Here is a 25,766-nt window from a genome sequence, read left to right on the forward strand (position 1 = left end):
ACACGGTGAAAACCATCAACACGCTGGCCGAGTGAGTTTAGTGAGGTGGAGAGAGCACGGCACCACCGTCAGATCGTGGCCGCCACCACAGTGACCCAGATGGATTCCTATGCCCTGATCTGTCCCATCAGTCCTCAGACCCGGCTGCCAGTCCTGTTTAAAATAGCCATCCCAAAAGAAACTGCGAGAAGCCAGGGTGCTCACGGCACTCACGGGTAATGGTATCAAGTATCTGCCAGGAACAGGACTCAAAGCTTCACAAGGAAAGGAAGGAATGTCTTTTCTCAGGGCCCGAAACCTCAGCCAGCCACACTGACCGGCCCTGGGGAGAGTCCGAGCTCTGGGCAGGTTAACTCACCGTCGGATAACACCTCATAGGCCTCAGCTACTTGTTTGAATTTTCTCTCTGCCTCTTCTTTATTCTCCGGGTTTTTATCTGGGTGCCACTTCAGTGCCAGTTTCCGGTACCTTGAAGAGAGTCGAAGGACAGCAGTCATCCGCGTGCAGAAACGCAACGGCTGTGGAATCTCCCGGGGATGGGAAACGGCTGCGGAGCTCAAATTCGTGAGCTGCATACCGATGTCCACAGCGCCGCCTCCCTCGCCACCACCAAAGAACCCGGCTCTCCCACCCACTCTCCCATCCACCTCGTAGGCATAGAGTGACTGCTCGAAACCTAGGCCCGTGGACACACGTGAGGTCCAATGCGCACAGGGTGCACAGCAGAGAGAGGCCAGGAGCACGGAGGCGGCCCACCTGCCACCGCGCTCATCAGTGTGTGGGCACCATCTACAGAGAGCTCCGCTTCGCTTCCAGGCCTCACCGGAGACTCCAGGAACAGCCCTGGTGACAGGCTTTTTAACCACACACACACACACTGCTCTCTTCTACTAAGCTCAACATCAACACCACCTTGGGGCGGGGACTGGACCAACAGGGAAGGGGCACGCCCCTCAAAGTCAAGATTAGACCGTGGAACCAGGCAGTCTTCCCAACATCTGACAAGCGGACAGAAAGCGGCTGTGGCTCGGTTTAACTGCAGCATTTCCATCAAAAACCTCTGGTTGACCTTCTTAAAATCTGGTTAACGCTGGACTCTCTACAACACCAAAAGCCTTTATTGTTCTACCACTATGGACCTCAAGAAGCAGTAAGCAGACCAGAGGCCCTAAAGCATCGCCGATCTTCACAGTAAGAACAGAGAGACCACGGACGAGCCCGAGGAGAAAGCGTGTCCGTCTGCACTAGCGTGCTGCTGTGAAACAAGGTTCCGCAGGAGAAGGCAGGTGCGTGCTGTCTGTCCAGGGTTAGTGAAAGACCGCTCCTTTCTTCCAGACTCAAGGCACGCTACACGGATCGTAAAGCACCGCCCTCCCTCCACGGGCCTGCCCACCGCAGCCAGACTCACACCAGAACTGAGCACCATGCCGGGCAGGCCACATCACTCAGAGAGGGAGAAGCACACGGCCGTGACTCAGACACAGATCAGACTGTAGGTTTCTCAGAAGAAATGCGGAGGGCGGGCACCACACAGCTACTCCTCCGACTCGGGTTTTTCTGATCGCTGCGTGTGCACAAAGCCTAGAGTCCACAAAATGGACCGAGAACATGCACCATCATATAGTTTTGCTCGTTAAAAATAAAAAGCTAGGGCACCTGGGTGACTCATTCTGTTAAGCGTCTGCCCTCGGCTGGGATGGTCCTGGAATCGAGTCCCATGTCAGGCTCCCTGTTCAGCAGGGAGTCTGCTTCTCCCTCTCCCTACTTGGACTCATGCTCGTTGTCAAATAAACAAAACCTTAAAAAATAAATGAAATCGGGCACCTGAGTGGCTCAGTCATTAAGCGTCTGCCTTTGGCTCAGGTCATGATCCCAGCGTCTTGGGGATTGAGCCCCGTGTCAGACTCCCTGCTCCCCACTCTCTGTCTCTCATGAATAAATAAGTAAGATCTTCAAAAAAAAAAAAAAGTGTTCTGTTACATGACCTATTTCAACAGATAAAAAGTGACAATATCCAAGGACCAGCAGGACAGCAAAGACTTATTATTAAATAAATACAGTTACTTACGCCTTTTTAATATCCTCGGCTGAGGCATGTCTCTGCACGCCTAGAACCTCATAGTAATCCACCATGTTTTAACAGGCTACTGGAGTGAGTCCTGCAATGAGAAATCCATGGTCAGTGACAGGACGGCCAAGGTCTGGTTCTCTGTGGAAAAGGAACACAGCTGGGGGGGGGGGGGTGTCACCTCTCCAGAGCACAAACCCCCAGCCGGTCAGGCTGCGCCCTTGTCTGGGAACAGATTCCAAGACTTGTGCCCTAAGACTCCGCTGCATGCGGGACGACGAGCTCTGAAGAGCGGCCTGAGCTAAGTAAGGCCAGTGGGGGACCAGGGCGGACACCTGCCCCCCAGCTGACAGGCCGGCATGCCGATCTGGTTTTCCGACACGGGCAGTGCTCAGGAGCTCTGGTCACCTCCTCCTCTCAGTGCGTTCCTGGGCCAGGCACTGGGCAAGACTGCACCACCACCAGGATGAACACACCGTCCCTGCGATGTGGGAACCGCACAAAGAGCAGTGAGGCAGTGACACGCCCCGCCCCCAGGTCTCTGGGGAAGCAGCAGGAAAGGTCTGACTGCGCAGCTATGGGAGTACCTTCACCCTCTGGCGTGAACTCGCATCCAGCCCCGAGACAATCACGGCCCTGCTGCCGACACTAACTGCAGAGCGCCCGAGAGCCCACGCCTTCCACAGGAAACTCGCGCCGGCCACCTGCCCCAGCCCTGTCCGTGTCGCTTCAAGGGCAGGACGTTGAGACTCCGCTGGCTTTGGCCCCCTCTAACAGGGAGGGCCTTGGGTCCCACACACCAGGGATACACTTCCCTCTGTGAGGGAACTCCAACGCATTCCCCTCATCCAACCACTGACCAAGACTCCTCAAGAGCAGGCCTAGCCTGCGACGGTGCGCGCGGACTGCAGCAGGAGAGCCGGGCCTGCGGCAGCCTGATCAACCCACACCTGAAGCTGGGCTTTCTGCCAAGTCCCCAGAAACTCAACTATCAGACCCAAGAGACAGTCTTCCCGAGGCCACCGTGCCAAGGCTGAGTGAGGTCGAAGATTAATAACGCCACGATTAGCAATTTCCCACTGCTCCAAACAAGACGCACACACAGCTGTTGCCAACGTTTAGGGACCAACCCACAGGGGACAAAATCCAGTATGACGTCATGACTCAGCATCTACACATACCAGCTGAACATTTATAGAGAAATCCCATATTTAAAAGGTTAGAAGGGGACGCCTCGGCAGCTTGGTCAGTTGGGTAGCAGGCTTCGGTCTCGGCTCAGGTCAGGATCTCAGGGTCATAGGACTGAGCCTCACACTGGCTTTCTGCTCAGCCGGGAATCCACTTGGCCTCCTCCCTCTGCCCCTCTCCCCACACCCACGCTCTCTCAAATAATCTAAAAAGTAGTAATAAAGGGTCAGAAGAAGCACATGAAATCTACTTGCGGGGCACCTGGGGGGGCACAGTCAGGTGAGCATCTATCTGGCTTCTGCTCAGGTCATGGTCCTAGAGACCCAGGATCGAGTCCCACATCGGGCTCCCTGCTCCTCCTCCTGACCCTCCCCTCTCACGTGCTCTCTCATTTCTCACTCTCAAATAAGTAAGTAAAATCTTTTAAAAAAAAAAGGAAAGAAACCCACTTGCTACTAATCCATGAGCTCAACACAAGAAATAATCCAAAACCACAGGGGATGATCTACGACAGACCGCCACCACCCTGAGATACCTAGAAACATCGAGTGCGACCCACGCGTCTAAAGAAGCTGAGCTGTCGAGAGGCTCAGGTGCCAGGAGCCAGCAGGGAGGGGACCCAGAGGTGGCCCTGCTGTGCCAGGCGAGGGGTCCTATGTCCTCAGGACTGGAGTTGCTTTTGGCCACACTGAAGACCCACATGCCACCCACCACTGTGGCTCCCCAAGGGCTGTAATTACAGGAAGGGGAGGAGAGAAATTCTCCCCAGCCCGCTGCGAGGAGAAGGACAAGGCCCCCCGCTGCACCTGAGTCTCCTCTCCTTCGTCGTCCTGCGGTGCTCCCCACTCGAGCGACCAAAGCCAGCCGGGGCCGGGAGGCAAATCCAGGTGCCCCTGAGCCCCAGAGTGGCCCTCCAAGCCAGGTCACACGGTTTCTGCGGGGAACACAGCCCCCACTCTACAGGAGTAAGACCACCACCAAGAATCGGAAACAAAAACCTTGAAAGGGAACACACTTTACATTTAAAAAAGGCATTCAAGGCGCCTGGGTGGCTCAGTGGGATAAGCCGCTGCCTTCAGCTCAGGTCATGATCTCAGGATCCTGGGATCGAGTCCCACATCAGGCTCTCTGCTTAGCGGAGAGCCTGCTTCCCTTCCTCTCTCTCTCTCTGCCTGCCTCTCTTGTGATTTCTCTCTGTCAAATAAATAAACAAAATCTTTAAAAGAAATAAATAAATAAAAATAAAAATAAAAAAGGCATTCAGGGGCACCTGGGTGGCTCAGTCCGTGTCTGCCTCCTGCTCAGGTCATGATCCGGAGGCTGGCATCGGGTCCCCTGGGGCTCCCCACTCAGTGGGGGGTCTCCTTCTCCCTCTGCCCCTCCCCCCATCGTGCTCCCTTGCTTGTGCTCTCACTCTCAAACTCTTCCCAAAAAATTAGTTAATTAAGGGCTCCTGGGTGGCTCAGTTGGTTAAGCAGCAACGTGCTCAGGTCATGATCCCGGGGTCCCAAGATCGAGTCCCGCATCGGGCTCCCAGCTCCACGGGGAGTCTGCTTCTCCCTCTGACCCTCTCCCCTCTCATGCTCTCTATCAACTCTCTCTCCCTTTCAAATAAATGTGTTGAAATATTTGTCTAATCATCCTCATAGAAAATCGGTTAAGTCAGCATTCGTAGAATAATCACAACAGCCAACAGAAAGCACACTGGCGGTGGGAACCACCCGTCCGGACACGGTTCAGTCATCAGCCTGGCCATTTAACACAGATACAGCGGAGCTGGAGAGAACTGGTGCTGCACAACTGAGACCCAGGAAGCCGTCCGGGAACATGCAGGCGCCGCAGGGGGTAGGGAGGCCCAACGCCAATCCGAGGAGAGGCCGGGACCAGCGAGGAGATGGGGGCCCAGAGCCAGGCGACTCAGCTCCAGAACGGACAGAACTACGGCCCGGTCAGCTCCTCCTGTCCCCGGCTGGACCGGAGCACGACAACGGCACTGAGGGTGTACAACAGGAGGCTGTGATCACGTCCACACTGTAAACCGACTACCGCGAGGGGAAGCTCCATCACCGGAGACATGTACCGTTTCTTTCGAAAGCGAGACACGCTCGCTCTCAGCAAATTCCACATATCGGGCACAAGTGTAACCGGCGGTCAGCGCGCTGGACCACAGGTCCGCAGACCTCACTCAGAGCTGGACGTCTGTACCTCCGACAGACGCCGGTCCCGCTTCCTTCCCCCAGCCCCGCGACCAGCCTTCCACGCGCCCTGTCTGCGGAGTTCAACTCCCTTGGATCCCACACACGAGGTCACGCAGGATTTGTGTCTGCCTTATTTCCTGGCGTCACTCCTCCAGGTTCATCCACGCGGTCACCAACACCACGGTTTCCTTCCTTCTAAAAGCCAACTAGTATTTGGTTCCCCAGGGTCCTGTGGTTATGTATGGGGCGCGCGGAGTCGCGAGCTGTCCCACCGGCACGGAGGGGACGCCGACAGGCCACCTGCGGGGGTATGGAAGGCACACAGAGAGGGACACACACCAGAGAAGGTGGGTCGTACGTGCAACATGTAAGACCCGAGCTCGCAGCAACGGGCCGGGTGCTGGGAGAACTGGGGATGAGCGGCCCCAGAGGCTCGGCCGTGCCATGACGCTTCTGTTCTGGCGGGTCGCGCAGTCAGCACGGTGGTTAAGGCTTCAGAGCCGCTAGAGAACCCGACCTGCAGTATGTTCTCACCACAGGAACGATGATGTGGCAAAGGGAAGGCCGAGGCAGCCGGTGAGGACAGTGCAATACAGAAACGCCTCCAGTCAATCCCGTCTCAACACAAATGAAGACACGACAGGCGCAATCCTCGGGGTTCCACGGACAAGAGCGCGTTTAGTTCAAACACCTCAGTAAACACGAGAACTGTAACTAAATGAAAACTAAAGACATGCTAGAAATCAATTTTGTTTTTCCAGTTTGACATACAACCGAACCTAACGCTGTACGGGTTTAAGGAACACACTGTGCACCGTAATTCCACTCAATTCTTTTAAAAGCGCCACTGTTTCCAAGCAATAGAAAAACATCCACGGTGGGGCACCTGGGTGGCTCGGTGGATTAAGCCACTGCCTTCGGCTCAGGTCATGATCTCAGGGTCCTGGGATCGAGCCCCGCATCGGGCTCTCTGTTCAGCAGGGAGCCTGCTTCCCTCTCTCTCACTCTGCCTGTCTCTCTGCCTACTTGTGATCTCTCTTTGTCAAATAAATAAATAAAATCTTTAAAAAAAAAAAAAATCCACGGACATGAAAGGGGCTCAAGGGACATGAAAGGGGCTCAACGCAAACACCAGGGAAGTTTCCACAGCAACGTAACTCTCAAGCAAGACCCACCGAACAGAACCACGATCAGGAACCAGGCCTTCCTACAGAGAAGAAAAGGGCAACAACACGGCCTCAAAACCTCCAACTGAGAAAAGCATCACAAGCCAAACACCACCTTCAGGATGCCAGAAGCTGCGGGCCAGGAACCAGTGGGACCCGGGTACCGAGTTCCGGCGCGGGAGGAGAGACAGCCGTAGCGGTGGATGCTGCAGACCCGCGCACAGAAAAATGCTTCTCAAGACACACTTCAGGTCACACAAAACATAAATTATTAAGATTTACAAATAAAGAGGCACCTGGGGGGCTCAGTCAGTGAAAGCATCTGCCTTCGGCTCAGGTCATGATCCCAGGGTCCTGGGATCAAGTCCCACATTGAAGTCCCACCTTGAGTCCCCCATCAGGCTCCCTGCTCAGCGGGGAGCCCACTTCTCCATTTCCCCGTCCCCCCTGCTTGTGTTCCCTTTCTCACAGAATGTCAAATAAATAAAATCCTTTTTTTACATTAAAAAAATAAAAGAAACATCCACAGTCACGTCATTTAAATGAGCCTCTTGTCACTGACAAAATAGGGCCCTGCAGCTAACGATCAGAAAATCCAAGTTCCTGGGGCATCTGGCTAGCTCGGTCAGCAGAGCATGTGACTCTGGTTGTCAGGGTTGTGAGTTCTGAGTCCCACACTGGAACTTCAAAACAAAATCCTTAAAAAGGAGAAGGGGGAGGAAAGGAAAAGAACAGGAAAAGGGGGAGAGAAAACTCATGTTCTTACCAAACACGCCAATTTGGCCAAGCAGAACTTACAAACGTCTAAGCTCTGGAATGCTTACAAAAACAACGGAATAAAAACAGAAGACACTATCACAAAACCAGAACTGAATGACTGGAAACAAACCTCGTTTTCAGAAAGCCCTTGGATCGAAGATCTCCTGAAGGAAATCAGGTTATATTTAGGTGAAATGCATCCATTTGATCACCTGATGGAGAAATTTAAAAAGGAAAGTATACCCTCAAATACAGCAATGTAAGTTCTAGGCACTGGAAAGTTAAGAACTCAGAACAGACTTGAATAAGACTTGCCATTTAAGGGGCGCCTGGGTGGCTCAGTCGTTAAGCATCTACCTTGGCTCAGGTCATGATCCCAGGACCCTGGGATCAAGCCCTGCATCAGGCTCCCTGCTCCCCCGAAAGCCTGCTTCTCCCTTTCCCACTCCGCCTGCTTGTGTCCCTTCTTACGCTGTGTGTCTGTCAAATAAATAAAATCTTTTAAAAATTAAAAAAAAGACCTGCCATTTAAGAACATCGAAATAAGGGCTTCTGGGCAGCTCAGTCGATTGGACATCTGCCTTCAGCTCAGGTCATGATCCCAGGGTCCCAGGATGGAGCCCCCCATCAGGCTCCCTGCTCAGCAGAGAGCCTGCTTCTCCCTCTCCCTGCTGCTCTGCCTACTTGTGCTATTTCTCTGTTAAATAAACAAATAAAATCTTAAACAAATGAACAAAAAAAAATCAAAATATGTACTCTTCTCAAAGAGATTCCCAGAATTTTTTATATTTGAGAGAGAGCACATGAGAAGGTAAAGCAGACTCCCCGCTGAGCAGAGCGCCTCATGCAGAACTCAATCCTGGGACTCCAGGATCATGACCTGAGCCAAAGGCAGTCGTTTAACCAACTGAGCCCCGCAGGCGCCCCCCAGAATTTTTTTAAATTACAAATTACGAAGAGTAAGCTATATGGTGACAATTTTCTTGGAATTCCTGCAACTTAACACCAAAATGCAATTAGCTGTGACAGGTAAGAAAGGGAAGGCTATGGGGAGGAAGACATCCCCCTGCCCCGTGGTCCTTCCGGCGGGACTCAGAGCCACGTCCACATCAACAGGAGAAAACACACTGTAATAGGCATGAACAGGAAATCCTGACGACAGAAAGGCAGCAGGAAGCTTCAAGGAGCTCAGGAGAGAGGAAGGTCTGAGGACAAGAAGCAGAGGAAGACCAGCAGCAAGGAAGTCAGAGGAGAGGTCTGGAAACACGAGGCTGCTGTGGGGACAGAGCTCTCCTTCCCGGCGTAAACCGAGGCAGCTGAGGGCCCTTCCCCCATGTGCTGGGTTTTGGTTGTTTCCAACCTGATATAATCTTTATGCAAAAGGGGCCCATCCTGGGGCAGCCTGCCATGAGCTCCCACAGTATGGAAAGGACGTACTCACGAGAAAATGCTTGTTCACAATACAGTTTGTGCAATTCTGTTCAACATAAAATACTAAAGTATTTGCTTGAAATGCAATCAGTTAACAATACAGAAGTGAGCACCCAATCTTAAAAGGCTTCCTCGCTGGTCAGCCAGTGACAGCATCCAAGTTCAGTCTCAAAATTACCAGACACAGAAGAGGTCATCGATTCTCATGACAAAGAAGCCTAGCAAGCTTTATCAACAGGAAAACAAAAACCTCACACTACCCACAACACAGGAAGGCAGCCAGAAAGAGCAGAAAAGCCGCATCCTGGTAGCTACTTCAAAGGGCTGATAATTAACTACGCCAGATAATGGCCCCTCCTGAGTGCCAGCCGCTGCTGCACGCATCTGTGGGGCGTCTCGGGGGCGCCCAGCAGTGACTGGACACATCGGTCCATGATCACCAGCGCGGAACAAAGGGGAACTCTCAGGACGAGGCTCTCACTTCGAAGGGGCCGAACCATCCCCAGAGCAAGGTGCTCAGAGAGCATCCTGTGTGTCACAGGCCAGTAAGACGTCCTTGGTACCACTTCCCAAGCTGGTATTCCAGTCCTAGTGCTTTCTCTTTATTTGTAAGGCTGTGCCTGCCTTTGTGCAAACGAGGACTGTGGTGTGGCAAGACCCTCAAAGGCAGTCGTGCACAAGGGGGTGCAAACGTGGCTTTGACGTGCCAGGTGGTAAACGTCTAGTTACCTGAGCATCTGCAACAGCCCCGCGGGCGTGGGGTGAGGACAAGCACCATCAATTAGCAGAGCCTGGGGAGCAAACAACGCTTGAACGATGGCTACTGGTCCGTCTTCCCAGAAGGCCGCCGCTTGAAGAAAACGCAACCGAACCGAGAGCCCAGTCATCTGCAGATTCCCTCCCACCGCGCCAGCACACGGGAGCAGGAGGCGCGGCTTTCCTTTCCCACCAGCCTCGGCCTTTCTCGCTCCTGCACCAGCCCTGTCTAGCCCCCCCGCCCCCCCCGCACCAGTGCCCCCGCCCCAAGCTCACAAAGGTCAAGAGGAAAACCCTGCGCAGTGTGACTCCCCAAAGCCCCCAGCACACAGGGCCTTTCCCGTCCCGCTCCTGCTCTCCCCACGAGACCCGTGAACGCAGGGTCGGGAGGCCAGGGTCCAGAACCCCCTTCTCATGCCACGCTCGTGTGAGCTCACCCTCTCCCGTCACGCAAACCGTACCACCTGTTTCGCAACGACTCCCAAACTTAAGCCCCAGTCCTAGGTCTCTCTTGGGCACTTCAGAGGTGACCAGACAGATGAGCGCTTGCCGCAGCTGCCCGGCCGCGTGACAGCTGCCCGGAAGAGAACAGGACCAAATTTCACTGCCGCTCCCTACCGCACTCGTCTTTCTCTAGCAAGTTCCGCTTCTACTTCCAGGCTTCTCCCTGGAAACTTCTGCCCTCCGGACACTGCTACCCACCCCCAACGCACGGTGACCCACAGGTGTGCCTCACCCCTCCCGCCGCATCACACCCTCCTCCCTCACAGCCGGGAGCAGCTACCCATGCGCAGACGCGACCCGGAGCACCGCCGACCCACGGGCAACAAAGGACACGGTCAGCTCCGCTGGGGATCCCGTGGCATGAGACGAAGGCCAGCGCCGGGCAGGGAACGGACGAGATGGGCCCGGGACATGCCCAGCCTGAAACCGGCAGAGCAGAAGCAGAACGGCCCAGGGTGACCCCGAAGAGAAGGCAGCTGAGCGCCACCCGGCTGCGGACGGGCGCATGGGGCGGGGCGCAGGGCCGTTCGCAGTCCGCAGCGCGGCTGAGCCCGGCCTGCGGGGGCCACGGACGGCTGCGGGAAGCTGAGCGCGGGCGGGCCGCAGAGGCCACACTGTACAGGGGACCAGGGCCTCGGCGGAAGCGGATCAGCCTGAAGTTCAAAAAGGAAAAAGCCGCGAAGGCGAAGGCAAAGGGCGGTCGGGCGGGAGCAGGCGGGAGCCGCCGGGGTGGCCGCGAGCGTCTGACACGCAGCGCAGCTCCGGCCGCCACGACCCGCAGAGCCGAGGCCGGAAGCAGACGGTCGCCCCGAGAAGAACCTGGCGCTGCTCCGCGCACGGACCGGGCCGAGGCCGCGAGTCCCTTCCAGGTAACCCGGCTCCGCTCCGCCGCGCCGAGGGCCCCGCTGCAGTGAGCACCGCTCCGTCCGCGCCACCCGGCTCCAGGGGCGGCCACTGACTGGTCTCCACGCGGTTCGTCCCAGGAGCACCGCGGGGTCCCCGCCTGGAGCAGCCCCGCGGCCGCGCCTCCTCAGGACCCGGGACGCGGCCCAGCCCATCGCTCTCCGGACCGTCTCTGGGACACGCTCCCGCCTCCGGTCATCAACGGACGCCGAGCTCCGCGCCGCCCGCGCCCCGAGCTAATTCACGCGCAGACGCGCCTCCAGGCCCGCCGCACGCCGGCCTCGGGAACGCGCTCCGGGCGCAGCCGACAGTCACGGGCCGCGAACAAGTATCCCAAGAGCGTGGGGGACACGGCCGAGGCAGGCGCGGGAGCACGGCCTGCAGGGCGGGAAGCCCCCGCGCACCCGCACCGGCACCAGCATGTACACATTAGCACTGCCGGAGGGAGGCGCGCACAGACCGCGCGACCAGGCACGCGCACAGACCGGGCACGCGCACAGACCGCACGGCCGCGCACGCAGGCTGCGAGAAGCCACGAGCGGGGCGCCTGGGGGCTCCGTCAGCCACGCGCCCGCTTCGGCTCGGCTCGGCTCGGCTCGCGGTCCCAGCGTCCCGGGGTCCAGCCCCGCATCGGGCTCCCCCGCGGCTCCCCCTGCTCGTGCCCGCTCGCTGCCGAGTACATAAAATCTTGAAAGAGAGGGAGGAAGAGCCCACGACTACGGCAGGACTCGGAAGGGCACGTGTCTGGGAGGCTCCGGGACACACGCTCCAAGGCCCACCCAGGACGTTCCCACCGCGGGCAGTGATGGACCAGGGCCGCGCTGGAGAAAAACCGCTTGTGCGACAGGCCGACGTGCTGTAGAGACTTTGTGCACGGACCTGACCCACACGGCGGGGGCGCGGGCGGGGGCAGACGCTGACCCGCCGCGCAGGGAGCCCGAGGCGGGGCTCCAGCCCAGGACTCTGGGACACGACCTCGGCGGAGGCAGACGCTTCACCGACCGCGCCCCGCAGGCGCCCGCTTTGGGCTCTGGTTAGACACGAGACCGGCGGAGCTGCGGACCGGGAAGGTCCCTGCCGGCCGGCTCCAGGGACAGCCCCGCGCTCCGACTGGCCTCGGAGCCCTCCCGGCCGTGGCTGGACCGGGTGTGAACTCGGCAGGCCCCGAACGACACAGGGACCCCACTTCTCCCGACCAGGCTAATAACAAAGCCTGAATCACGACGAAACCGAACGTTTATTTTAATCCTGTTTTCCGGAGGACCGGGCGCCTCGGTGGCTGTCATGAAGCGTTTGCCCTCGGCTCAGGTCGTGGTCTCGGGGTTCTGGGATCGAGCCCCGCCTCAGGCGCCCTGCGCAGCGGAAAGCCTGTTTCTCCCTCGCCCTCTCCCTGCCTCTCTGCCTACTTGTGCTCTATTAGTCTGTCAAATAAATAAGTAAAATCGAAAAAACAAAAACCACTACCCAATTCCAGAACAACTTTAACTGCCGCTCAACCAGATGTGCAGATAAAATGCCCATTTTATATAGACTCTTTCCTCAGCCACAGATAAATTAGAATCTTTAATCCCATTTTCCTAAAGCATCAAATACATCCATTTATTCTCAAGAAAAACACACCATGTGTGGCCACAAAACACTTAACATGGCCTTTACTTACCTCCTAGCATCAGCCACCCATCCTCGCTGCTCGCGACACCTGCGAGGCAATCTGCAAGGGGCTGTGATCACCTAGGACTTCCCAGGGGGCCACACAGAAGCCAGAGTCCTACATTCCCCATCCGGTCTCCCAGGGGCAACTGCCGTTACAGGGGGCAGCCAATACCAGAAAAATCGAAGCACTCAGGGGAGCTGAGACATCCCCCCATATGCCTTCTCTTCTCTGCTGTCCCCAGGGCACCTCCCACTCTGCGCAGACACTGCCAGGAGACCAGGGCTGCTGTCCCTGCATCCGGGTGCCAAAAAGGAAGCAGGCGTTATGTCAGAGAGCCGACCACATAAACCTCATAAACTAAATGCACCGGTGCCCACAGGCCTCAGGCAGGTGGAAACCGCACCTGGCACACGCGTGACCCCACACTGCCTCACTGCGTGAACGGGTCCCAACAGGTGGCCATTAACCCTAAAGTCATTACAGTGAGGGAGAATGGAAAAGCTGAGTCCCTTGGCCCCACAGCCACATTTCAGGGGCCCCACAGCCACAAAGGGCTCCTGACCTCCACTCTGGAAAGCAGAGAACAGAGCTTGCAAGGCATGGGGAGAGTCTAAAACACCCCAACAGCAATCAGTTCAAGGTTAAAGGAAATTCAGGTGAGGAGTGGGAAAAGAGCTCTCTCGCTGCATGATCTTTTCTAGTGGGTATTCTACAGCCTCTCACTTCCCCCTGACAGGACCTGCTACTCTTTTTTTAAGATTTATTTATTTATCTGACAGAGAGAGAGCACAAGCAGGCAGAGAGGCAGGCAGAGAGAGAGGAGGAAGCAGGATCCCTGCGGAGCAGAGAGCCCGATGCGGGGCTCGATCCCAGGACCCTGGGATCATGACCTGAGCCGAAGGCAGCGGCTTAACCCACTGAGCCACCCAGGCGCCCCCCCCACTACTCTATTTTAAGGAAGCAACAGAAAACCAACACTTTCTCTTCTTTCAATTAAGAACAAATGCTTTTGGGGCATCTGCCTGGCTCAGTCAAAAGAGCGTGTGACAGTTGACCTCGGGGTTCTGAGTTCGAGCCCCTTGTTGGGCAGAGAGACTACTTAAATAAACACTTAAAAAAAAAAAAAGACACAAACAAATGCTTCTTAGGGAGCATGAAATTTCTAACAAAATATGCTTGACCAAGGGGAAAAAATAAATTCTACCTCTCTGATAAACCCACTAACCGAGTCCCCATTAACCAAAAGAACTACACCTCCTCCAATAAACTCTGCAACCCACACTGTCAGGACTTTCAGATGCATGTCACAAAGGTCATCGCCCCTAAACACAAGTGAGTACCATCTCTCGCCCTCTGTGCTCTCTTAAGCTTTTACTTACCTGACAGAATATGCGCAAGCAGGGGGAGCGGCAGGCAGAGGGAGAAGCAGACTCCCCGCAGAGTGTGAAACCTACCAGGGGACTAGATTGCAGGACCCTGGGATCATGGTCTGAGCTGAAGGCTGACACTTAACCCACTGAGCCACCCAGGCGTCCCATGTGTGTGCACGCCCGTGCAGGCACTCTCACTCTCTCTCAAATAAACAAATAAATCTTTAAATAAATAAGAAAAATACCGAAGCATTCGGTTCTTCTCAAGGTCTGCCCTCAGGGGAAACTGTCTACCAGAGCCCAATCTTCCTGGGGCAGGGAAAAACCAACTCCAGTCCCCTCCAGCCCTAACCATCCCACCTGAGGGCGGAGAACTGGAACACACCGGTGAGGCGGACCACAAGGTGGAAACATTCCCCTCCCGCAACCTGGCCTCCACATCACTGAAGGCCTGGGGGAACAGCTGCTTTTGGTTGGTCCATCACGTCCACCTTGGGAAAAAAACCATTACAAGGCACACTAGAAGGCAAGACAGAGTCTGACAAGCCTCAGCGAGCATCGGGACAAGGCAGAAACGGCACAAATGCTGGAACCATCAAACCAAGAACTTGGTAAAAGCAGAATTAATACGCCAAGAGCTTAACTGCAAAACGTAGACACCATGCTAGAACAGATGAGTAATGCAAGCGGAGGTGAAAATTCTAGGAGTCAAAAAGAAATGCCTGGGATCAGAAGCCCCAGCAGAAATGAGGAATGCCTTTGATGAGCTTATTCATAAACTGGGCATGGCTGAGGAATCCCAAAGAACCATGGAAACTCCCAACAGTACAACAAGGGGAAAAGCAGACTGCAGTGGCATGCCAACAAGCTGCAGGACAAGAGGCAGGGACGGGGGCAGGAGGAAGGAGTGAAAAGAGCGCTCAGAAGCATCAGTCAGCTCTGAAGCAATAAATGACTGAGAATCTCCCCCAAATTCATGTCAGGCACAAAACCACACATCAAGAGAATCAGAGAACACCATGTGGAATAAACACCAAAAAACCTACGCCTCAGCATTATCACGCTCCGACTTCAGAAAATCAAAGACAAAAAAATCTTCGGGGCGCCTGGGTGGCTCCGTGGGTTAAGCCTCTGCCTTGGGCTCAGGTCATGGTCTCAGGGTCCGGGGATGGAGCCCCACATCAGGCTCTGTGCTCAGCGGGAAGCCTGCTTCCCCCTCCCCAACTTCTCTGCCTGCCCCTCTGCCTGCTTGTGATCTGTCTGTCAAATAAATAAAATCTTAAAAAAAAAATCTTCAAAGAAGCCAGGGGGGAAAAACACCTTACCTTTAAAGAAACAGTAAGAATTGCAACTATGCAAGAAAGAAAGGAATGAAGTATTTTTACAGGGAAGGGGAGGGTACCAACCAACTTCCAAACCTGCAGCCTTCAAAATCGTCCTTCAAAAGTGAATTAAAGACTTTCTCTGACCAATAAAAATTGAGGGAATTTGTTGCCAGTAGATCGGCCTTGCAAGAAATACTAAAAGTCCTTCAAAGACAAAGAGAAGGGCGGGACAAAAACCAACATCAACGTAAGGAGCATCAGAGAAAGGTTAAGTGGATAGAAAATAAACTCTCCCTTATTCTTAATTCATCCAGAAGACAGCGGTTCAAATTACCAGCAACAATGTCCTTCTGCGCAGACCTGAGCAGAGGTATGGGGAGAAGAACAGGACTCCACTGGGCGGGAGGAGGAGGAGGAGGAGCTGTCCGCGGGCACCTGCACTCCCAGCAGCATGGTCACCCAGCTGCTCACTGGGTTTTAAGTGCGCACTGTGGACTGGTGGGCAACCGGTAAAAAAGGGAAAAAGGAAAGAAAATGGAATCACATAAAAAGTTGAGCCGCTGCCTTCGGCTCGGGTCGTGATCCTAGGGTCCTGGGATCGAGTCCCGCATCGGGCTCCTTGCTCGGTGGGGAGCCTGCTTCTCTCTCTGCCTCTGCCTGCCACTCTGCACTCTGCCATCTGTCTCTCTGACAAAAAAAAAAAAAAAAGTTCAATTAAAACTACCTAAAGCAGGGACGTCTGTGTGGCTTAGTCAGTTAAGCGGCTGCGTTTGGCTCGGGTCGTGGTCCCGGTGTCCTGGGATCGAGTCCCATCGGGCTCCTTCCTCGGTGGGGAGCCTGCTTCTCCCTCTGCCTGCCACTCTGCCTGCTCCCGCGCGCGCTCTCTGACAAATAAATAAAAATAAAATCTTTAAAAAAAAGAAAATACACGGGAAGCATGAAAATGCAGGAAGACGACAACGGCGTGACCTGATTAAAGGGTCAGCTGCACAGGCGTCGCACTGCAACAAATGCATAAAACCAACATGCACACCGCAGACATCCAGCGTTATATGCCAATTTTATCTCAAAAAAGTAAAAATAAAGAATTCAGGATTCAATCACCAAAATCAGAAAACACAGGGAACACGAGAACAAACCCACGCGAAACGGAGGCCACAGAGCAGAGTCCGCGGGAGGCAGCTGGCCCCTGGGGCGGCAGGCACTGCGACAAGGGACCACCCAGACACAGCCCACACGGGAGCCCGCCCTGTGGCGAGCACTAGCGCAGACACCAAAAGGGCAGGACTGAAACCTGAGGTCCCGAGCTGGTGCGTGTCCAGGCTGCAGCGGGGCACACCACAATGGTCGTGCCCCAGGAGTCCAAATCAGACCCAGGCCCTCCTCGCAAGGGCCGCCCCCGCCACCACAGTGTCACGTACAATCTCACAAGGTGCGTGCAGGACCTTCTGCGACAGAAAAATGTGTCAGATGCTGCCTATCTGCCTTCCACTGAGGCTGCACCTACGTAGATCCTAACCGGGCTCAGCAGCCTGTGTTCTCCCAGCCCTGGGAAGCAGCGCTAGCCTGTCTGAACGTCCCAGCCGGTTCCGGGAAGCCTGCCCTATTCTGCACCCACCAAGAGAAGCCTCCTTCCACGGGCAAGAGCGACCTGACGCACTTCCACAAACTACTGGGTCTACATCCCTCGTCCGTCTCCCACCTAAGTGCTGGCCTTCATGACATTTTTTTTTTTTAACCAAATCATATAAAGGACACTAGAAACCGAGCTTTAACTGTCCGTCGGCTCAGCACCACCCACTGCTAGGGCTGCGCACGAGCGGCTGGTGGATCCAGAGTGCTCCTACCCACGAAGACCCAGAGTGCTCCTACCCACGGAAGACCCAGAGTGCTCCTACCCACGGAAGACCCAGAGTGCTCCTACCCACGGAAGACCCAGAGTGCTCCTACCCACGGAAGACCCAGAGTGCTCCTACCCACGGAAGACCCAGAGTGCTCCTACCCACGGAAGACCCAGAGTGCTCCTACCCACGAAGACCCAGAGTGCTCCTACCCACGGAAGACCCAGAGTGCTCCTACCCACGGAAGACCCAGAGTGCTCCTACCCACGGAAGACCGAGCGCAACTCAGACCACGGGGGTCCAGGGAAGCACAGGGCAGGCCGCGAACCAGCAGCACAGGGCCTCCAGAGCGCGGAGCCGGTGCAAAGAAAAACCCACAAAGACAGTGCGCCGCGGAGAGTCACCCAGTGCACGCGGGGAAGGAGTAGAGCTTCTCTAACCGCGGACTCTGAGGTTGCCACCTCACCTAATACGGGGTCAACCTGTGACTCTGCTGTGAACGAACACGTCAGGTGAACGACACACACTCTTCTAGATACAAACCCCAGGCTGCCAGTCTACTTATCAGAATGAATTCTAACCCAACTAGCAAAATATGAAAACACTCCTGTATACCCAGCATAGGCCGGTGTCCTGTACCCTCATCTCATCTTCTCAAGGAGCGGCCTGCACCCACTACACTGTGCCCAAACCACCACGGGCTAGCTTCTCCCTACGAAGATGAACTCCTACTTCACTCAGGTTGCATTTCAACAGTCCTGTCAACGCAGAGATGAATCCTGTGGTCTAAAGCTTTGGCTCATCCAAGGAGGTGGCTGCTGGAGTGAAGGAATTAGTCCTTATAACACACCTGCCGCCCACCTAGCGCGAATGCCGCCTCCTTCCCCGGGAGCGTTTGGATTAAGGGTTTAACCCTGTCCATTAAGATTCTCAATTTCTCGGGATGCTTGGGGGGCTCAGGGAGTTAAAGCCTCTGCCTTCAACTCAGTTCATGATCTCAGGGTCCTGGGATCCAGCTCCACATTGGGCTCTGCTCAGCGGGGAGGCTGCTTCCCTCTCTCTCTCTGCCTGCCTCTCTGCCTACTTGTGATCTCTCTCTGTCAAATAAATATGTAAAATCTTTAAAAATAAAAAAAAATTTTTTTTAAAGGTTCTTGATTTCTCCAAGTAGACGTTACAATTACGAAAAACAAGCTCGGGCACGAACACAAAACCGAAGACGCTCCCTCAGAGTGAAGGCTGGTAACTCAAGCATCAGTTCCCTACTGCAGCTTGCTACTTTAAGCCGTGTACCATGACCTGGATACCAAAACACCAAGCTCGGATTCCCAAAGCAAAGTCAGCTACCATCTCCTACAATTACTCTACAGGCGAATTAAGCCATTATGGTTTACATTTATAAATTTTATTAATGGAGAATTTTTGTTGGTAGAATTCTGGGTAAAGTAACTCCCGTCCTTTTTTCTAAGTATGAGACTTCCCCTTTGCAATCAAGAGAAAAAAGTGCATAGACTTACCATCCAAACTACCTTTACTAATTTCTATTCCTGTGTAACACTGAAAAAGTACCAGAAAGGTACTCGAGGGGCTCCCAAACCTCTTGGTTACCTTCAAAAACTCACCTTATTCACTTTAAAACCTCCTCTGAGCAACCTAACCACCTCATTTTTCTCTAAATACATGGATAATCTCTAACACAGACCCTTGAATCAAATACCCCTCACCAACTGCCAGCAGCAGTCTGCAGAAAAAGAAAAGCCCCAGCCACAAAGAGAACAAACGCTCCTGCCCCAAAAATAAAGATGTAAGTTAAATGTAACAAAATACCGGCATCACTAAACTAGTACAAATTTACTACCCCCTCCACCAAATACCACCTCCCCCAAACCCTGCCCCAGAAACAGGCTGTTGACAGAAATGATCCCGACCAGGTAAGGCAAAGATGAGACAGTGAGAAGGCTGGTCTCACAGAACACACGGGACCAGGCCCTCTCCTAACAGTCCCTTCACCTAGAGGACCTTATGGGATTCGGGAGGCACTGCTTGGCTTGTGTATGCGCTCAGCCTTGGAACTTCCCTACTATCAGCTTCGACTATAAATACATCCGTGTTACTTGATGAGCTACGTGAGGCGCTGCAGGATGAGTTAACTCTAAAAAGCCAAGTTCTCTGCGCAGCTGAGCTGGCCCCCTTCAGCTCCGCAGCCTTGCTTTTACTGTTTCTGAAGGCGAGGAAGCCTAGGAATATACACGGGCCCAGCGGGACGGCCGCAAGGACATCATCCTAGACGTCTACAGACCATCCCGGAGTCAAGGTCCTCGAGTGCGGTATAGGACAGACACCTCCACGCTCTGAGGTGTAACCTACAGCCCAAAGGCTGGCCACCCACCCAGTAAGACGTTACTGGACAGAAATGACCCTCTTCCCACAAGACCTTTCTCAAATACCTCTCTACCTATCATCTAACAAACCTCGCTCTGCTTGCAAAAGAAAAAAAAACACAAAAACCTCCTTTGTTCTTTCCAACCTGTGAAGACTGAACGCTGGGAATGGGAGGAGAAAACCCTCCTTGCACAATGCCTTTCCTTCTCCTCCACCCAGACTGCCACTCATCATATATTACCTTAACAGAATTCCAGCGAAAGGTCATATATCCATGGAACACATTCCCCATCTTTAGCTTAAAAACCCAGCAAATCAATACACTCCTTACTTCTTTAACTCGGAAAAGGGATAACTGCAAAGAAAACTTTATTTTTAAGATTTTGTTTTTAACTAATCTCTACACCCAACATGGAGTATGAACTTATACCAACCTAAGATCAAGAGTCACACAGTCCAAAAAATAACAATAATTCACATGCTCTACCAATGAGCCACCCAGGCACCCCAAGAAACCATTTTTTAAATGTTTAATTCTTCCGTGGCATCAAGCTAATTTAGTAGAGTGCCGTTTGCTTAATGGAAATGAAAACACCCAGGACATTTAACAAGAAATCAGTACATCTGGGGGCATCTGGGTGGCTCAGTCAGTTAAGCATCTGCCTTCAGGGTCCTGGGATCGAGCCCTACAACGGGCTCCCTGCTCAGCCAGGACTCTGCCTCTCCCTCACCCTCTGCTGCTTCCCCTGCTTGTGTTTTCTTTAAATCTTTAAAAAGGGAGGGAAGGAGGAAGAGAGAAAGAAGAAACTAAAATCTGGAGAAGTTACCTATGTATCATTTCATTACCTGAGAATTCTCATAATGGGGGGGGGGGGCTGGGGACAGACACACGGAAGAGAACTGTCACTCCTTCCCACAAACCATCTACTTACATATTTGTTACACAATATGCCTCAAGGATTCCTGAAACAAACAAGGAAGCTACTTCCACTGAACTCAAGATCTGAGACCAATGATTGCCAAAACCAGTAATTATCGACTATTAGACACTTACAGGCACGACTAATTTCCTTCCATTAAAATAAAATAGAAAATGCGGCAAGTACCCAGTCCCGGTTTGTGAATTCAAAGTGGGTATTTCTGCCCCCAACTTTCCGAAAGTCTGGATTCCATTATTAACCACAGAAGGGTCATCAGGACAAAGACAAACCAGGAAGGATCCAAACAAGGTTTTCTCAGCACACAGTCTGGGGCGGTCTGGGGCGACACCTTAGGCACACAGGGAGCACAGAAGTGATGATTCCAGGCCTACCCCAGAAGAACACACAGGAAGGTCCTGGAATCCTGTGTTGGTGAAAAGGAGAACGAGAATTTTAAAGGGTACAAATCACATACCACCTGCAGAAATCCCCCTTCCAAATACAACTGATCCTTGTGACTGAACTTAAGAATCCTAAATAACTAGAGTATTTTTATAAACAAATACACGCAAAAAAAGAAACCCCACCAACTCACAACCCATGCACTTCTACTGCCCAGAGCCACTCGCAGCAGCTACTGTTTCTTACTTAGGATGGTCAAAACTCCCCACAAATGTTAAGAAAGGATCAAAGTTTTCAGAGAAAACCAAGCTATGCCCAATTAAGGAATAGCTTTTGAAATAAGGTATTAGAGGTGTAAACAAAATACACTCCTCCCCACTTTGACATATAATGCAACCCTGAGGAACTTAACTGCTTTTATAATTTTTTTTCAAGATTTTAAATCATCTCTACATCCAACACAGAGCTTCAACTTACAATCGGAAACCAAGAGTCGCACGCACCACAAACAGAGCCCACCAGGAGCCCCCTACCTTTATAACTTTTTACCAGAAATTAATTTTCCCCACCTTAAAAATGAAGAATTTAAATAGACAAAGAATAATAGGTATTTTTTAAACTTACTTCTTTCTTAGGTAGGATATTAGAACAAAAAGGGTGAAGAGTGATCTTACATGCTGCCATTAAAGTACAAAATTTGGGGAAAAAAACTGTAATTGATATATAATAAAAGCATCAAAGTTCTCCAAGCTGAGTTACCCATTAACTCATTTCCTTTAATTAGGTTTTAGATAGTCCTTCCAGGGCACCTGGCTGACTCGGTTGGTCAACAGGTGACGCATCATCTTGGCGAAGCTGAGGGCAGAGATGACAGTCACTTGTCCTTCCACTCCCGTGTTATCATTCCTATCGCTATACTTATCTGCAGCCTTGCTGCTCTTCTCATCGACCTCCTGAATTTATTTTTTTAAAGATTTTATGTATTTATGTGACAGAGATCACAAGCAGGCAGAGAGGCAGGCAGAGAGAGAGGGGGAAGCAGGCTCCCCTCCTCCCGAATTTCAAGTTCTCACAAATCCTATTTATCAAAGAGAGGACAGCATTTGTTAATTCTCGCCGCTGTCCCCATCCTAACTCCCCAATAAACCTGCAATTACGCCCATTTCACCACTAGGTGGTGTCCTGGGCAAAATAAAAGCAACCCAGATTGCCAACACTGACCACCCCTACCCTAAGTCAGATTCATTTCCAGGATTTGAACAAAAAAAGGTTTTCACATATTGTTGGAACATGAACTTACAAACAGAGGCCGATTCCATTCACTTGATCCTTACCAACAGACCTCAGGAAAGGCCTGGAATCAGCCTTACCCGTTGGCACTGCAGCTGACCTGCCCGGGCGGGCCCACGCAGAAGGTAACAGGGAACCTCACCACGGTGACAGTCAGCAGCACACAGCAACCCTGAAAAGCTCAACTTACAATGACTCACTGAGGGTGAGGGCACGGGGGCTCAGCCCGTGAAGCATCTGCCCTGCGCGCAGGTCACGAACGTGGGGTGCCGGGACGGAGTTCCAGGTCTGAGCAGGGAGTCGGCTTCTGCTCCTCCGTCCACCTGTGTGCCCTTCCTCTCCGGCGCGCAGGCTCTCAAGTAAGAAAGATCGTTAACAAAGGAACTCACCGAGTCGTAAGGTGCCCTCTTTCCCACCAAGAAACATGCAGACACCATCCCACCGCGAAGTGGTGCTGAGTTCGCTGGTCAAAACGCCTGATGGTGCGCACTGCACTGTACCTCAACAACTGTCTACACGACTGTCCCAAAACAGCGTCAATGCAAGGGAAACTGGCTCCGCTCTTAACTCCTACACCCACGAGGACAGTGGGCTCGCTCACACAGAAAAGCTGTCGCCCGCCAGGGAGCTGCAAGCGGCGTCCCTCCCTGCCCGCGACCCGGTCTGCAGCACGGTCCTCGGCGGAACTCCCCACGCGGCCCTCAGAGACGTCTGTCCTGCAGCGAGGAACACCCCGCAAACCACCAACGTCAGACCAGGAGAACCAGACTTGAAACACTGACGATTTCTTCTAAAGGAAGCCGACCTCATCTCAGCCTCCTAAAAGGCTCCTCAACTCCCACGCTGACCATCTCCGACAGCAACAGGTCGAGTCCGCTCAGGCCGATCTCCAAACTCAACTTCCCAAGCCGCCCCCAAGCCAATGCGCTCGGAATCCCACGTGCAGGATCTAGAACGTTCCGCCGCTGCCTGGAGAAGGCGCCGGAAGAGCCCTCCCGCTGGGTTACCCACGGCCCGGTACCCGGAGCGGGGAAGTCCCGACTGCGATTCCCAGAGAGCCCGTAAGGCCGGGGCGGAGCCGGAGAGCGGGGCAGGAACCGCACAGCCAGCAAACACCGGAGCCGCGTAATTCCTAGAAACGACGATGATCCCGAAAACCGGCCGGCAAGAAGCTCGAGGCCACGGCTTTTCCCGCCTCTCGTCGGTCCCTGCTCGTCGCCGGACCCGAGTCCTCCCCAACTCGAGCCCCGTCTTCCAGGACGCCGGCCGGGGCTGAGGCAGGGCGCGGCGGAACGCAGCGCCGGCCCCTCGCGGGGTGACCTTGCCGCGCGGCCATGCCCCCGCGCTCGCGCGAGCAGGCGACAGCCACGACGCGCTCGGAGACCTTCGGGGACCGCGCGCGGCCTGCGGCGGACTCTGCCGCGCCGACCCTGCCCTTACTTGGGCAGCAGCTGGTGCGAGCCCAGCGCACAGCGGCGCTCTCCGCCCCACAGCGAACTTCCGAGAACCCCGAAGTTCCGGGCACGGGGCTGCGCGTCTCCGGGCCGCTCCCCCGCCGCCGCCTCCCGCGCGGCCGCTCCTCTCGCCGCGAACTCACCGGCTCCGGGCTCCGGGCCCGTCCACGCGGGACTCGAGGGCACAAACAGCCCCTCGTGCCGCACGGGCCCCGCCGCCGCCGAGCCCCGGCCCGCGCCCCGCACTGGCCCCGGCCCAACCGCCAGAGCGGGGCCGGCCAAGGGCGAAGGGCGAAGGCCGCCCCCGCCTCCCGGGACCCGGGACCCGGGACCCCGGCCCGCCCCCGGCCTCCAGGCGCCCGGCCCGACGCCCGCGCCCGACCCGCCAACCCCGGACCCGCCGTCCACCCCCGACCCCCAACGTCCGCCCGCGGCCGCAACGCCCGCGCCCCTCGCCCGACGCCCACCCCGGGACCCCGGCCCCGGCCCCCGACAGACCCCCCAGCCAGACGCCGAGCCCCGAAACCCCGACCCCACAGCAGGCCGCAGGTCCCGACCCCCGGCCCAACCTCCCTCCCCGGCCCCACACCGGCCCGTCGCCCGACCCCCGCCCGCGGGCGACCCTCACCGAGGACAGGGAGCCGGCGGCGAGCAGGAGGCGCGGCGGGGCGGCGGCCCGGGTCCCCTCGGCTCCGGCACGGCGGCGCTGGCGGCGGTGGCGGCGGCGGCTCCTCGCGCTTTCCTTTCTCTCCTTTCTCCGACAACAAACAGGAAGTGCGTCACGCGGCGGCGGCGCGGCGACGAGCACTTCCGCCCGGCCCTGACGCCGCGCATGCGCCCCGCCCCGCCCGCCTTCCCGAAGGTTCGCGGAGGCCAGACTAGGCGTGGGGGTGGGGGTGGAGCTCCCGCGAGTGTTGCTCGGCGTCCACGGATCCGCGCGGCGGCGGCGGGCGGAGGGGGCCGGGCCCGCGCCCGACGGCCTCCCCTGGTGTCCGACCCGCCGCGGCCGCCCGGGACTGGCCTCTGTGACGTGGACTAGCGTGGGCGGTCACGTTTGAGGACCTGCAGGCCCAGCGTCGCCCTGAGCCGCCGCGGCGCCTTTGTCCGCGGCGCGTCCGTGCAGAGGGTCGTCGGTTGCGAGCGTGTCCCCGCCAGCGGCAGAGAGAGAGGCTGACCGCGTCTCCGGGGAGCGCAGACCCCCTGCCTGCTGTCCTCTCCCGCACCCCTCCCGGAGCCGACCCCCACCCCAGCCTTGCTCCCCTCCCCCACTGCCACCCCACCCCCAGCCCTGCCTGCTGTCCGCTCCCGCACCCCTCCCGGAGCCGACCCCCCACCCCCCTCTCCCCTCCTGGAGCCGACCCCCACCCCCCCTTCTCCCCTCCCCCACTGCCACCCCACCCCCAGCCCTGCCTGCTGTCCTCCTCCCGCACCCCTCTCCCCTTCTGGATCCGACCCCCCACCCTAGCATCCTCTGGCGTCCGCTCCAGGACCGTGTTGAGGGCGGGGTCTTAGACCATTTCTGGGGGCTCCTCGGTTTTCCAGGACGTCCCCCAGGTACGCACGACGTACGCACATTGTTGGACTTCTGTTCGCTCTCCTCCTCTTATTGGTCTTCGGTCAGTTTAATTAGTAGAGGAGCAAAGAACCTGGGAGTGGAGAAGGGACAACTTCCCCCACCCCCCAACTGATCTAAGCCCTTGAGAGCCTTTAGTGGAAGATACTTTCAACGCTTTTTATTTATAACATCTGATTAATAAGCTTCACTCTAGGCCCTGGGAAGGCTTAAGTAGCCCTGCCTCTAGTTTGTCCTACTCTGGGGGACAGACTGCCCCAAGGTGGGCCACGCGGGCATGAAGATTATTTTGAGCGATGGCAAAGGAGACCCTGTGGGCTCAACAGAATTTTTTGCCCCTCCCTTAATTACATGGAAGACTCTAAATTGGGAGTCTTCCCAAGAACGCTGGTTACTACCAGAGATAAATTTTACGTGAGTGACCCATGCTATGGCAGGACAAACATCTAATTAGCGAACAGTCGCTCTTTTTCTCACTGCCCTGTGAATTACATTCCTTCCCTTCAAAGCCCCGGACCCTTGCCTTTTTCTTAATTCAGGATGACATCTACATATCTCATTTTGTCTGTCTCTGGAATTTCC

General features: G+C 55.1%; 1 protein-coding gene across 3 annotated transcripts in view; it reads right to left on the reverse strand.

The window, feature by feature from the left end:
* DNAJB6 (DnaJ heat shock protein family (Hsp40) member B6) overlaps nucleotides 1–24,354 on the reverse strand; it is a 59,087-nt gene extending 34,733 nt beyond the window's left edge. For 2 of the 3 annotated variants that reach the window (XR_006820591.1, XR_006820590.1), the window contains exons 1-3: nucleotides 24,240–24,354; nucleotides 2,069–2,159; nucleotides 359–468 (exon numbers count right to left, since the gene is read on the reverse strand). Coding sequence is in view for 1 of the 3 variants with exons in the window: in XM_046021582.1 (XP_045877538.1) it covers nucleotides 359–468; nucleotides 2,069–2,133 (175 nt within the window). In the remaining 2 variants the exon portion in view is untranslated. The remainder of the gene's footprint in view (nucleotides 1–358; nucleotides 469–2,068; nucleotides 2,160–24,239) is intronic. The other variant, XM_046021582.1, reaches the window with a different exon arrangement.
* Nucleotides 24,355–25,766: the final 1,412 nt, after the last annotated feature.

The sequence above is a fragment of the Meles meles genome, chromosome 10 (assembly GCF_922984935.1).
Source record: "Meles meles chromosome 10, mMelMel3.1 paternal haplotype, whole genome shotgun sequence".
NCBI lineage: Eukaryota > Metazoa > Chordata > Mammalia > Carnivora > Mustelidae > Meles > Meles meles.